The 11,220-nt window shown below is 39.6% G+C and overlaps 1 protein-coding gene across 1 annotated transcript in view; it reads left to right on the top strand.

Annotated features, from left to right (window-relative positions):
- The first annotated feature begins 332 nt into the window (after positions 1 to 332).
- SHCBP1L (SHC binding and spindle associated 1 like) overlaps positions 333 to 11,220 on the top strand; it is a 43,938-nt gene continuing 33,050 nt past the window's right edge. The window contains exons 1-5 of the mRNA NM_001046290.2: positions 333 to 774; positions 4,343 to 4,492; positions 7,810 to 8,024; positions 8,990 to 9,076; positions 9,148 to 9,366. Of these exons, the coding sequence (NP_001039755.2) occupies positions 376 to 774; positions 4,343 to 4,492; positions 7,810 to 8,024; positions 8,990 to 9,076; positions 9,148 to 9,366 (1,070 nt within the window). The 5' untranslated portion in view covers positions 333 to 375. The remainder of the gene's footprint in view (positions 775 to 4,342; positions 4,493 to 7,809; positions 8,025 to 8,989; positions 9,077 to 9,147; positions 9,367 to 11,220) is intronic.

The raw sequence follows: 11,220 nt of genomic DNA, 5'->3' as shown, positions 1-11,220 counted from the left end.
GTGGGCTACAGTCTATGGGATCCCAAAAAGTCGGACAAGACTGAGTGACTAAACCACCACCACCATCACCAGACCCAGCGGGCGCCAAGCAGGCCGCCATCTTGTGGCGCCCCTGCCCCGCCCGCCAACAGCTCGCCCAGAACCTTCCTTCCATCCCGTCCCGCCCCCGTCGCTCCCCACAGCATTCCTACCCGCCCCCAACCCCCAGATTCGGACCCGCGGCCAACACCTCATCCCCCAACCCACTCCGGGCGGCATCCCCTCGAGCCGCCGCGCTCGTCGCGGGACCTGCAGGTACGGCTCGCCCATCGACCCGCGCGGCCCGGGCCGGAAAAGTGACTAACGGCTGCCGCTGGCCCGCAGGGTGCTGAGGGGATGGCGTCGGGGTCCCGGCTGCCTGAGGACGCGGTCCGAGGCGTCAGCCCCGGCCAGCGAGGCGAGAAGATTGTCTCGGCGCTCACCGGGGACTTGGTGATGGCTGCGGCCCTGAAGAGCGCCGCGTCCCCGATGCGGTCGGTGGTGGCCTCCCCTCGCCCGGTGAAGGGGACAGCGGGCCGGGAGGCGGCCCGGCGGCGGCTCCAGCTCCTGCCGGGCTCTCAGGCCGAGGGCCCGGGACAGGGGCCAGAAGAGGAGGAAGAGGAGCCCCTGCTCTCAGTGCCCGAGGAAGACGAGGAGGCGCGGCCGCTGCCCCCGGTGTGCGTGTTCCCCATGAGGGGGATGTGGCGGGAGGAGAAGGTGGCGTTGTACTGCGACGAAGTGCTGCAGGGCTACAAGGTGAGGACAAGAAGACAGCGGGCCCCGAGGGACTCGGGGCCACCTTCCGTGCAGATGTGGGCACAGAGTGCACGAAGAACCTGCATGTCACAAAAGTAAATTTACTCCACGCTTACAGGACTTCCACCTTGATAGAGGTTCCCAGGCCTCTATTGAATTCCAATTCAATTTTTCCTTCAAACAGATCACATAGCGTTTTCCAGTTTTTTTGAGAGCTGAAGGAAGATAGGCCTTATCAGTGCCCTGGTCATAACTTTTCTTCCCAGAATTAAGCGTCTTTTAATTTCATGGCTGCAGTCACCATCTGTAGTGATTTTGGAGCCTCCAAAATAAATTCTGCCACTGTTTCCACTGTTTCCCCATCTATTTGCCATGAAGTGATGGGACCAGATGCCATGATCTTAGTTTTCTGAATGTTGAGCTTTAAGCCACCTTTTTCACTCTCCTCTTTCACTTTCATCAAGAGGCTTTTTAGTTCCTCTTCACTTTCTGCCATAAGCGTGGTGTCATCTGCATATCTGAGGTTATTGATATTTCTCCCAGCAATCTTGATTCCAGCTTGTGCTTCTTCCAGCCCAGCGTTTCTCATGATGTACTCTGCATAGAAGTTAAATAAGCAGGGTGACAGTATACAGCCTTGACGGACTCCTTTTCCTGTTTTACTGTGTCATTAATCAGTCAGGGTTTAATGTCTGGGTTTCATACTAGTTTAGATTATCATCCTGGGGTAGTTGAATTGAAATGCAGAAAACCAAATGGGCAAAATATTTATTGAATTCTTAGTATGCTCATTTGTTTTATAGAATGGATTTCTATTTTAAAATTTTATGTGCTGAGTAAATTCTAAATAGGTCATTAAATCTTTAAAGTTCAGAAAAAATTCATGACTAGGTTTTTAAACATGATAATAACCATGTTTTTATATGTATAATTACAGTAGAGCTACCTGGAGTAACAGGCAAGTTTGGCCTTGGAGTACAAAATGAAGCAGGGCAAAGGCTATCAGAGTTTTGCCAAGAGAATGCACTGGTCATAGCAAACACCCTCTTCCAACAACACAAGAGATGACTCTACACATGGATATCACCAGATGGTCAACACCAAAATCATATTGATTATATTCTTTGCAGCCAAAGATGAAGAAGCTGTATATAGTCAGTAAAAACAAGACCAGGAGCTGACTGTGGCTCAGATCATGAACCCCTTATTGCAAAATTCAGACTTAATTTCAAGAAAATAGGGAAAGCAGCTAGGCCACTCAGGTATGACCTAAGTCAAATCCTTTATGATTATACAGTGGAAGTGAAAAATAGATTCAAAGGATTAGATATGATAGAATGCCTGAAGAACTATGGATGGAGATTCGTGACATCAGATGGGAGGCGGTGACTGAGACCATCCCCAATAAAAAGAAATGCAAAAAGCAAAATGGTTGTCTGAGAAACCCTTACAAATAGCTAAGAAAAAAAGAGAAGTGAAAGGCAAAGGAGAAAAGGGAAAATATACCCATTTGAATGCAGAGTTCCAAAGAATAGCAAAGAGAGATAAGAAAGACTCCCTATGTGATCAAAGAAATAGAGGAAAACAATAGAATGGGAAAGACTAGAAATCTCTTCAAGAAAATTAGAGATACTAAGGGAACATTTCATGCAAAGATGGGCACAATGAAGGACAGAAATAGTATGGACCTAACAGAAGCAGAAAATATTAAGAAGAGGTGGCAAGAATACACAGAAGAACTATACAAAAAAGATGTTAATGACTCAGATAACCATGATGGTGTGATCACTCACCTAGAGCCAGACATCTTGCAATATGAAGTCAAGTGGGCCTTAAGCATTACCACAAACAAAGCTATTGGAAGTGATGGAATCCAGTTGTTATTTCAAATCCTAAAAGATGATCCTGTTAAAGTGCTGCACTCAATATGCCAGCAAATTTGGAAAACTCAGCAGTGGCCACAGGACTGGAAAAGGTCAGTTTTCATTCCAATCTCAAAGAAAGGCAATACCAAAAAATGTTCAAAATTGCCGTCATTCTCACACATTAGCAAAGTAATGCTCAAAATTCTCGAAGCCAGGCTTCAATGGTATATGAACCAAGAACTTCCAAATGTTCAAGCTGGATTTAGAAAAGTCAGAGGAACCAGAGATCAAATTGCCAACATCTGTTAGATCATAGAAAAAGCAAGAGAGTTCCAGAAAGAATCTACTTATGCTTTATTGACTATGCCAAAGCCTTTGACTGTGTGGCTCACAACAAACTTTGGAAAATTCTTAGAGATGTGAATGCCAGACCATCTGACCTGCCTCCTGAGAAATCTGTATGCAGGTCAAGAAGAAACAGACAAAACTGGACATGGAACCACAGACTGGTTCCAAATCCGGAAAGGAGTACATCAAGGCTGTATATTGTCACCCTGGTTATGTAGTTATATGCAGAGTTCATTATGCAAAATGCTGGGCTGGATGAAGCACAAGTTGGAATCAGGGTTGCTGGGAGAAATACCAGTAACCTCAGATATGCAAATGACACCACCCTTATGGCAGAAAGTGAAGAGGAACTAAAGAGCCTCTTGATGAAAGTGAAAGAGGAGAGCGAAAAAGCTGACTTAAAACTCAGCATTCAAAAAACTAAGATCATAGCATCCAGTCCCATCACTTCATGGCAAATAGATGCAGAGGCAAGGCAAACAGTGACAAATTTTGTTTTCTTGGGCTCCAAAATCACTGCAGATGGTGACTGCATCCACAAAATTAAAAGACACTTGCTTCTTGGAAGAAAAACTGTGACCAACCTAGACAGCATATTAAAAAGCAGAGACATTATTTTGCTGACAAAGGTCTGACTAGTCAAAGCTATGGTTTTTCCAGTAGTCATGTATGGATGTGAGAGTTGGACCATAAAGAAAACTGAGCGCTGAAGAACTGATGCTTTTGAACTGTGGTGTTGGAGAAGACTCTTGAGAGTCCCTTGGACTACAAGGAGATCCAACCAGTCAATTGTATAGGAAATCAGTCCTAAATATTCATTGGAAGGACTGATGCTGAACCTGAAACTCCAATCCTTTGACCACCTGATGCAAAGAACTGACTTATTTGAAAAGACCCTGATGCTGGGAAAGATTGAAGTGGGGAGGAGAAGGGGATGACAGACGATGAGATGTTTGGATGACGTCACCAACTCAATGGACATGAGTTTGAGCAAACTCTGGGAGTTGGTGATGGATAGGGAGGCCTAGTATGCTGCAGTCCATGGGGTTGCAAAGAGTCAGACACAACCGAGTGGCTGAACTGAAATTGCTCAGTAGATCAATAAAACAAATTACTTAAAAAATAAATAATAAGTAGATGTCTCATCTCTGAATTACTCTATGAGTGAATAGATATCTTTTAAATTTATTCTAATTTTTTAATGTTTCTATTTTTCATTAAATATAGATTCAGTTAAAATCTATTATTTCTGAGTTTTTTCATTATTTTAAGGGCGTATGGGCTGCATACTTAATAGAAATCAGTAAAAATACTTAATTTCATATATATATGTGTACATATTTTTGTTTTGCTAGGCAGAAGATGCTGATGATGCTATGAGTAAATATCTATCAGAAAAATTAAAGTTGAAAGACAAATGGCTTGGAGTCTGGAAAGCTAATCCTGAGTTATTCTTTGTGAAATATGAAGAATCTTCTATCCCTTTTGTTGGTATATTGGTTGAGGTAAATAATTTTTACCTGATCCTTTTTCTTTGCGTGAAATTATCAGTTCTTTTTAGGACCAAAATTTAACTTTATAAATTTGAGGTTTGGATACTTAAACAAAGGTTGGCAAAAGTTTACATCTATTTAAGTTTCTTAACAAGTTAACAATGTAAAAAGAGGGTAAGGAGGGGTATTTGCACACATTTTCCTGTAAACAGTTACCATTAAATCAAATCTCATAGTATTAGGTAATATTAGCCTACTTTCAATTGCTCAAATAATGTAAAAATAACAAAAGTGCACTTCTTAAAAATTAGTAAGTTAGGCTTTAATTAATTTGGGTCTTTTTTCCCATTATTTATCTTTAATCTTCATTTATCTGAATTATGAGGTTTAGTTATATTAAGAAAGAATAAACTAGATCAGAAAATTATTGGTAAAATTTGTAATTTTTTCCTATGAAAAGTGACTTTTTAGTATAATACATCTACTTCCAAGCTTTTATCTAAGATTTTGCTTTTATAGTCTATAGGTTAAATATTGTAGCATATTTGACATCATAAATCTGATTGCCTTAAAGGTCAGTTATCCTGTGTAGAAATTAATACTTGCAATCACAAATGGTACTCCTTCAGATAGATATTTCAAATCTGTGGTTTTGGTGATAAGAAAAAAATTGTGTTTGAAAATTGTGTTTGAAACTCATTACATTACATACTATCAGAAAACAATTCAATTCTGTGTTTATAGAAAATAAGTTATGGGTACATGTATATATATGGTTGAGTCACTTTGCTGTTCACCTGAAACTGTCACAACATTGTTTGTTAATTGGCTATGCCCAATACAAAATAGAAAGTTTAAAAAAGAAGGAAAGAAAGCATGGTTAGGTAAGAAAACCAAACAGTCAATTGACCGTAACTTGATTCCTTTGAATAAAAAATTAAGCACCAAAATGCTGTATATGTAAAAAAAAAAAAAAGTAATACTTTTATTGGACATGTATTTGAAAATGTTCAAAATGTATTATTGGTAGCGTTTATTTTTTTTTTCAGTTTTATTGAGTTATAATTGACAAGATTATAAGATAGGGTGTATAACATGATGATTTTATACATACATATAAAAAAGTGAAAGTGAAGTCGCTCAGTCGTGTCCGACTCTTTGTGACCCTGTGGACGGTAGCCTACCAAGCTCCTCCATCCATAGGATTTTCCAGGCAAGAGTACTGGAGTGGGTTGCCATTTCCTTCCCCAGGGGATCTTCCCAACCCAGGGATTGAACCTTGGTCTCCCACATTGTAGGCAGATGATTTACTGTCTGAGCCACCAGGGAAGTCATATATACATATGCTGCTACTGCTAAGTCGCTTCAGTCGTGTCCGACTCTGTGCGACCCCATAGACGGAAGCCCACCAGGCTCCCCCGTCCCTGGGATTCTCCAGGCAAGAACACTGGAGTGGGTTGCCATTTCCTTCTCCAAGGAAGGAAGTATATATACATATACTTCTTGGCAAATAGATGGGGGAAAAAATGGAAAAGGTGGCAGATTTTATTTTCTTGGGCTTCAAAATCACTGTGAATGGTGACTGCAGTCATGAAATTAAAAAACACTTGCTCCTTGGAAGAAAAGCTATGACAAACCTAGACAGCATATTAAAAAGCAGGGACATCACTTCACCAACAAAGGTCTGTATAGTCAAGTTAAGGTTTTTCTATGTATGAATGTGAGAGTTGGACCATAAAAAAAGCTGAGCGTTGAAGAATTGATGCTTTTGAACTGTGGTGTTGGAGAAGACTCTTGAGAGTCCCTTGGACTGCAAGGAGATCCAACCAGTCCATCCTAAAGGAGATCAGTCCTGGGTGTTTGTTGGAAGGACTGATGTTGAAGCTGAAACTCCAATCCTTTGGCCACCTGATGCGAAGAGCTGACTCATTTGAAAAGACCCTGATGCTGGGAAAGATTGAAGTGGGGAGGAGAAAGGGGCAACAGAAGATGAGATGGTTGTATGGCATCACAGACTCAGAGGACATGAGTTTGAGCAAACTCTGGGAGATGGTGAGGGACAGAGAGGCCTGGAGTGCTGCAGTCCATGGGGTCACAAAGAGTTGAACATGAGTTGGTGACTGAATAACAAATTATCAACTGTAGTCACTATGTTATATGTTAGATCCTTAAATCTTTTTCATCTTACAGCTGAAAATTTGTACCAACTTCTGTAATTCTATATTTTATGCTAATACTTAGTGTAGTTTATTAATTTTTAAAGCTACTGTGCATTGGTTAAGATTTCTCCTTTCAATGCAGGGTGTGCTGGTTTGATCCCTGGTCAGACAGCTAAGACCCCATGACTCCCTGCCAAAAACCAAAACATAAAACAGAAACAATATTGTAACAATGGCAATAAAGACTTTAAAAATAAATAAAGCTTCTGTCAACTCAGTAATTTCATGCACTTATTTTCAGACATGCTAGAGGTTATCACAATATTGTGGTGAAATAAGACAAGAAAACACACGTGTGTTGTTTATGAAGCTAAATTTATTCAACCTGTACTCTTGTCTGGAAAATCGCATGGACGGCGGAGCCTGGTAGGCTACAGTCCATGGGGCCGCTAAGAGTCGGACACGACTGAGCGACTTCTCTTTCACTTTTCACTTTCATGCACTGGAGAAGGAAATGGCAACCCACTCCAGTGTTCTTGCCTGGAGAATCCCAGGGACGGGGCAGCCTGGTGGGCTGCCATCTATGGGGTCACACAGAGTCAGACACGACTGAGGTGACTTAGCGGCAGTAGCAGTAGCAGCAAGGACTTTACCTTTTACTTTTCTTTTTAGGACTTAACTTTTTTATTATGTCCATTCTACTTTTTTTGGTATTTTATAATCCTTTCTTTTACTAATACTGTAATACAGATAATCAGTTCAGCTGCTTAGTAGTGTTGGACTCTGTGACCACATGGACTGCAGCAGGCCAGGCTTCCATGTCCAATATAGACTATAGAATATTTTAAGACATACTTTCATGGCAAAATTAGTCCAAAAATTTTTTTAATACTACTGTTTTATAAAATCCATAAGTCTGGCAACTCAAACTTCGAAATTATGTAGGAGACAGTTCCTCTCATGAACCTTAAATACTAATAATTGTTTAAGAAGTAGTTTGAAAATTTGTTTTGATATTTTATTCTGTATTGATCTATTGTTATTATGTACATCGACTGTTAGAGAAGTCATAAAAATTTAAAAGAAGAAATGTTATAAGTAGCTCATATTTGAGGAAGAATCTTTGTGATTGACTTTCATTCACAACTACAAACTTCATATTTATCTTAGGTAACTTGTAAACCAAGCCAGAGCTCATCGTCTTGTTTCAACGTTACTGTTTCTGTTGCTGAGCCCTTTTCTTCTAACATTGCAAATATTCCAAGAGATTTGGTTGATGAGATTTTGGAAGAACTAGAGCATAGTGTGTCTCTCTTGGAAGTGTACCCTGTTGAAGGACAAGATTCTGATTTACATGATATTGCTTTGGCCTTGGAAGTTGTAAGGTATTAGAGCTTTTAACTTCTGAAAGTTCTCATATTTAAAAAGTTGATTTAATATGTAAGTCTTGTTCATATAGGTACTTTATTTAACTTTTTACTCACTGCTGAAATCAATTTTTCTATTTTCAATGTACATATTTGTACCTAAAATATTCTCTCTTGTGGAAGTATTTTATGTGGGCAATAAGTTTGCTGGGTTTTGATCTTGCATTTTACAAAATTTGAATTTTAAAAACTTCTAGAGATAAGTCACACTAAATTCTGGTATATTCCTTGGCTTTCACTGATGGGACCCAGGTTCAATTCCTGGTCAGGAAACTAAGATCTGGAAGGCCGCAAGGGGTGGCAAAAAAATAACCCAAAAAACAAAACCACCATATTCTGCTCATATTTAAGCATCTTAAATATATTAGATTTCATTTTTCACATTTAAAAGCATTACAAGTACCAGATGTCATCATCCCCATTATGATTGCTTCTTACACATTGATGCAATTTGAGAGAAGCTATATGTAAGCATAATACAGAATATTGGGGGGCATGTCTTTGTTTTCCTAATACCCCCCAATATAAAATATGATTATATCTCAGATATTATTTATTTGGTAAACAAAATCAGCCACAGTCTATGAAATGTGGAACATGAATTTTATAATCCCACTTCAAGAAACATTATCTGTAGTAACTTGAAATATAATGCAGATCATCTAATGTTTGAAGTTTTACTTTTAATATTAGTTCACTGAAAGTTTATTTTGAAATATTGGTGATGGACAGGGAAGCCTGGCGTGCTGCAGACCATGGGGTCACAAAGAGTCAGACATGACTGAGTGACTGAACTGAACTGACTGATTTTTTTAAACAATTAAGATTCATATAAAGATTTCTGACATCAGGATATGCTTTTTAATTATAAACATGGTACTGGCTGATTTTGATCACTGTCATCTCAATCTGATTTGTCATAGGTTTTTTTATGACTTTCTTTGGAGAGACTGGGATGATGAAGAAAGTTGTGAGAATTATACTGCTTTGATTGAAGAAAGAATTAACTTGTAAGTATAGTTAAAAACTTACTCATCATATTATGTAAGATAAACATTGTCACTGTACTGATACTTTTCAGGTGGTGTGATATACAAGATGGAACTATACCTGGCCCTATTGCACAACGTTTCAAAAAAACTTTGGAGAAGTATAAAAACAAGAGAGTTGAACTCATTGAGTATCAGAGCAATATTAAAGAAGACCCATCTGCGGCAGAAGCTGTTGAATGCTGGAAAAAGTACTATGAGATAGTAATGCTCTGTGGATTACTGAAGATGTGGGAAGATTTACGCCTCCGGTAATAATTTGCCCTATTTTTTTTTTAAGATTTATTTATTTATCTATTCATTTTTTTCGTTGTCGTAGGTGTGGGTCCTCATTGCTGTGTGCTGGCCATTTCCAGATGCAGCGAGCAGATGCCACTCTTTGATGCAATGTGAGGGCTTCCCACCATGGTGGTCTCCCTGTTACAGAGCTCAGGCTCTGGGTACACGGGCTCAGCAGTTGTGGCGCACAGGCCCAGCCACTTCAGAGAATGTGGGATCCTCCCAGACCAGGGATCAAACCAGTATCCCCTGTATTGCAAGGCAAATTCTTAACCACTGGGCTACCAAGGAAGCCCTGCCCTATTTTAAATGGAAACAAAAAGATTGCATGGTCATTCTTTTTTTTTTTTAATTAATTAATTAATTTTAATTGGAGGCATTACTTTACAATATTGTAGTGGTTTTGCCATACATTGACATTAATCAGCCATGGGTGTACATGTGTCCCCCATCCTGCATCCTGAACCCCCCTTCCACCTCCCTCCCATCCCATCTCTCAGGGTTGTCCCAGTGTATTGGTCCTGAGCACCCTGTCTCATGCATCGAACCTGGACTGGCAATATGTTTCACATATGGTAATACACATGTGTCAATGCTATTCTCTCAAATCATCCCACCCTTGCCTTCTCCCACAGAGTCCAAAAGTCTGTTCTTTACATCTGTGTCTCTTTTGCTGTCTTGCATATAGGGTCATTGTTACCATCTTTCTAAATTCCATATATATGTGTTAATATACTGTATTGGTGTTTTTCTTTCTGACTTACTTCACTCTGTATAATAGGCTCCAGTTTCATCCACCTCATTCAAATGCATTATTTTTAATAGCTGAGTAACATTCCATTGTGTATATGTACCACAGCTTTCTTATCCATTTGTCTGCCAATGGACATCTAGGTTGCTTGCTTCCATGTCCTAGCTATTGTAAATAGTGCTGCAATGAACACTGGGGTACACGTGTCTCTTTCAATTCTGGTTTCCTCAGTGTGTATGCACAGTAGTGGGATTGCTGGGCCATATGGCAGTTCTATTTCTAGTTTTTTAAGGAATCTCCACACTGTTCTCCATAGTGGCTGTTCTAGTTTGCATTCCCACCAACAGTGTAAGAGGGTTCCCTTTTCTCCACACCCTCTCCAGCATTTATTCTTTGTAGACTTTTTGATAGCAGCCATTCTGACCGGCATGAGATGGTATCTCATTGTGGTTTTGATTTGCCTTTCTCTCTTTTCATGTGTTTGGTAGCCATCTGTATGTCTTCTTTGGAGGAATGTCTGTTTAGTTCTTTGGCCTATTTTTTGATTACATCATTTATTTTTCTGGAATTGAGCTGCACGAGCTGCTTGTTTATCTTTGAGATTAATTTTTTGTCAGTTGCTTCATTTCCTATTATTTTCTCCTATTCTGAAGGCTGTCTTTTCACCTTGCTTATAGTTTCCTTCCTTGTGCAAAAGCTTTTAAGTTTAATTAGGTCCCATTTGTTTATTTTTGCTTTTATTTCCAATATTCTGGAAGGTGGGTCATAGAGGATCCTGCTGTGATTTATGTCAGAGAGTGTTTTGCCTATGTTTTCCTCTAGGAGTTTTATAGTTTCTGGTCTTATGTTTAGATCTTTAATCCATTTTGAGTTTCTTTTTGTGTATGGTGTTAGAAAGTGTTCTAGTTTCATTCTTTTACAAGTGGTTGACCAGTTTTCTCAGCACCACTTGTTAAAGAGATTGTCTTTTCTCCAATGTATATTCTTGCCTCCTTTGTCAAATATAAGGTGTCCATAGGTGCGTGGATTTATCTCTGGGCTTTCTGTTTTGTTCCATTGATCTATATTTCTGTCT

This window comes from Bos taurus, chromosome 16, assembly GCF_002263795.3.
Source record: "Bos taurus isolate L1 Dominette 01449 registration number 42190680 breed Hereford chromosome 16, ARS-UCD2.0, whole genome shotgun sequence".
NCBI lineage: Eukaryota > Metazoa > Chordata > Mammalia > Artiodactyla > Bovidae > Bos > Bos taurus.
Note: the sequence above shows the minus strand (reverse complement) of the source record. Positions and strands in the feature narration are given on the sequence as shown.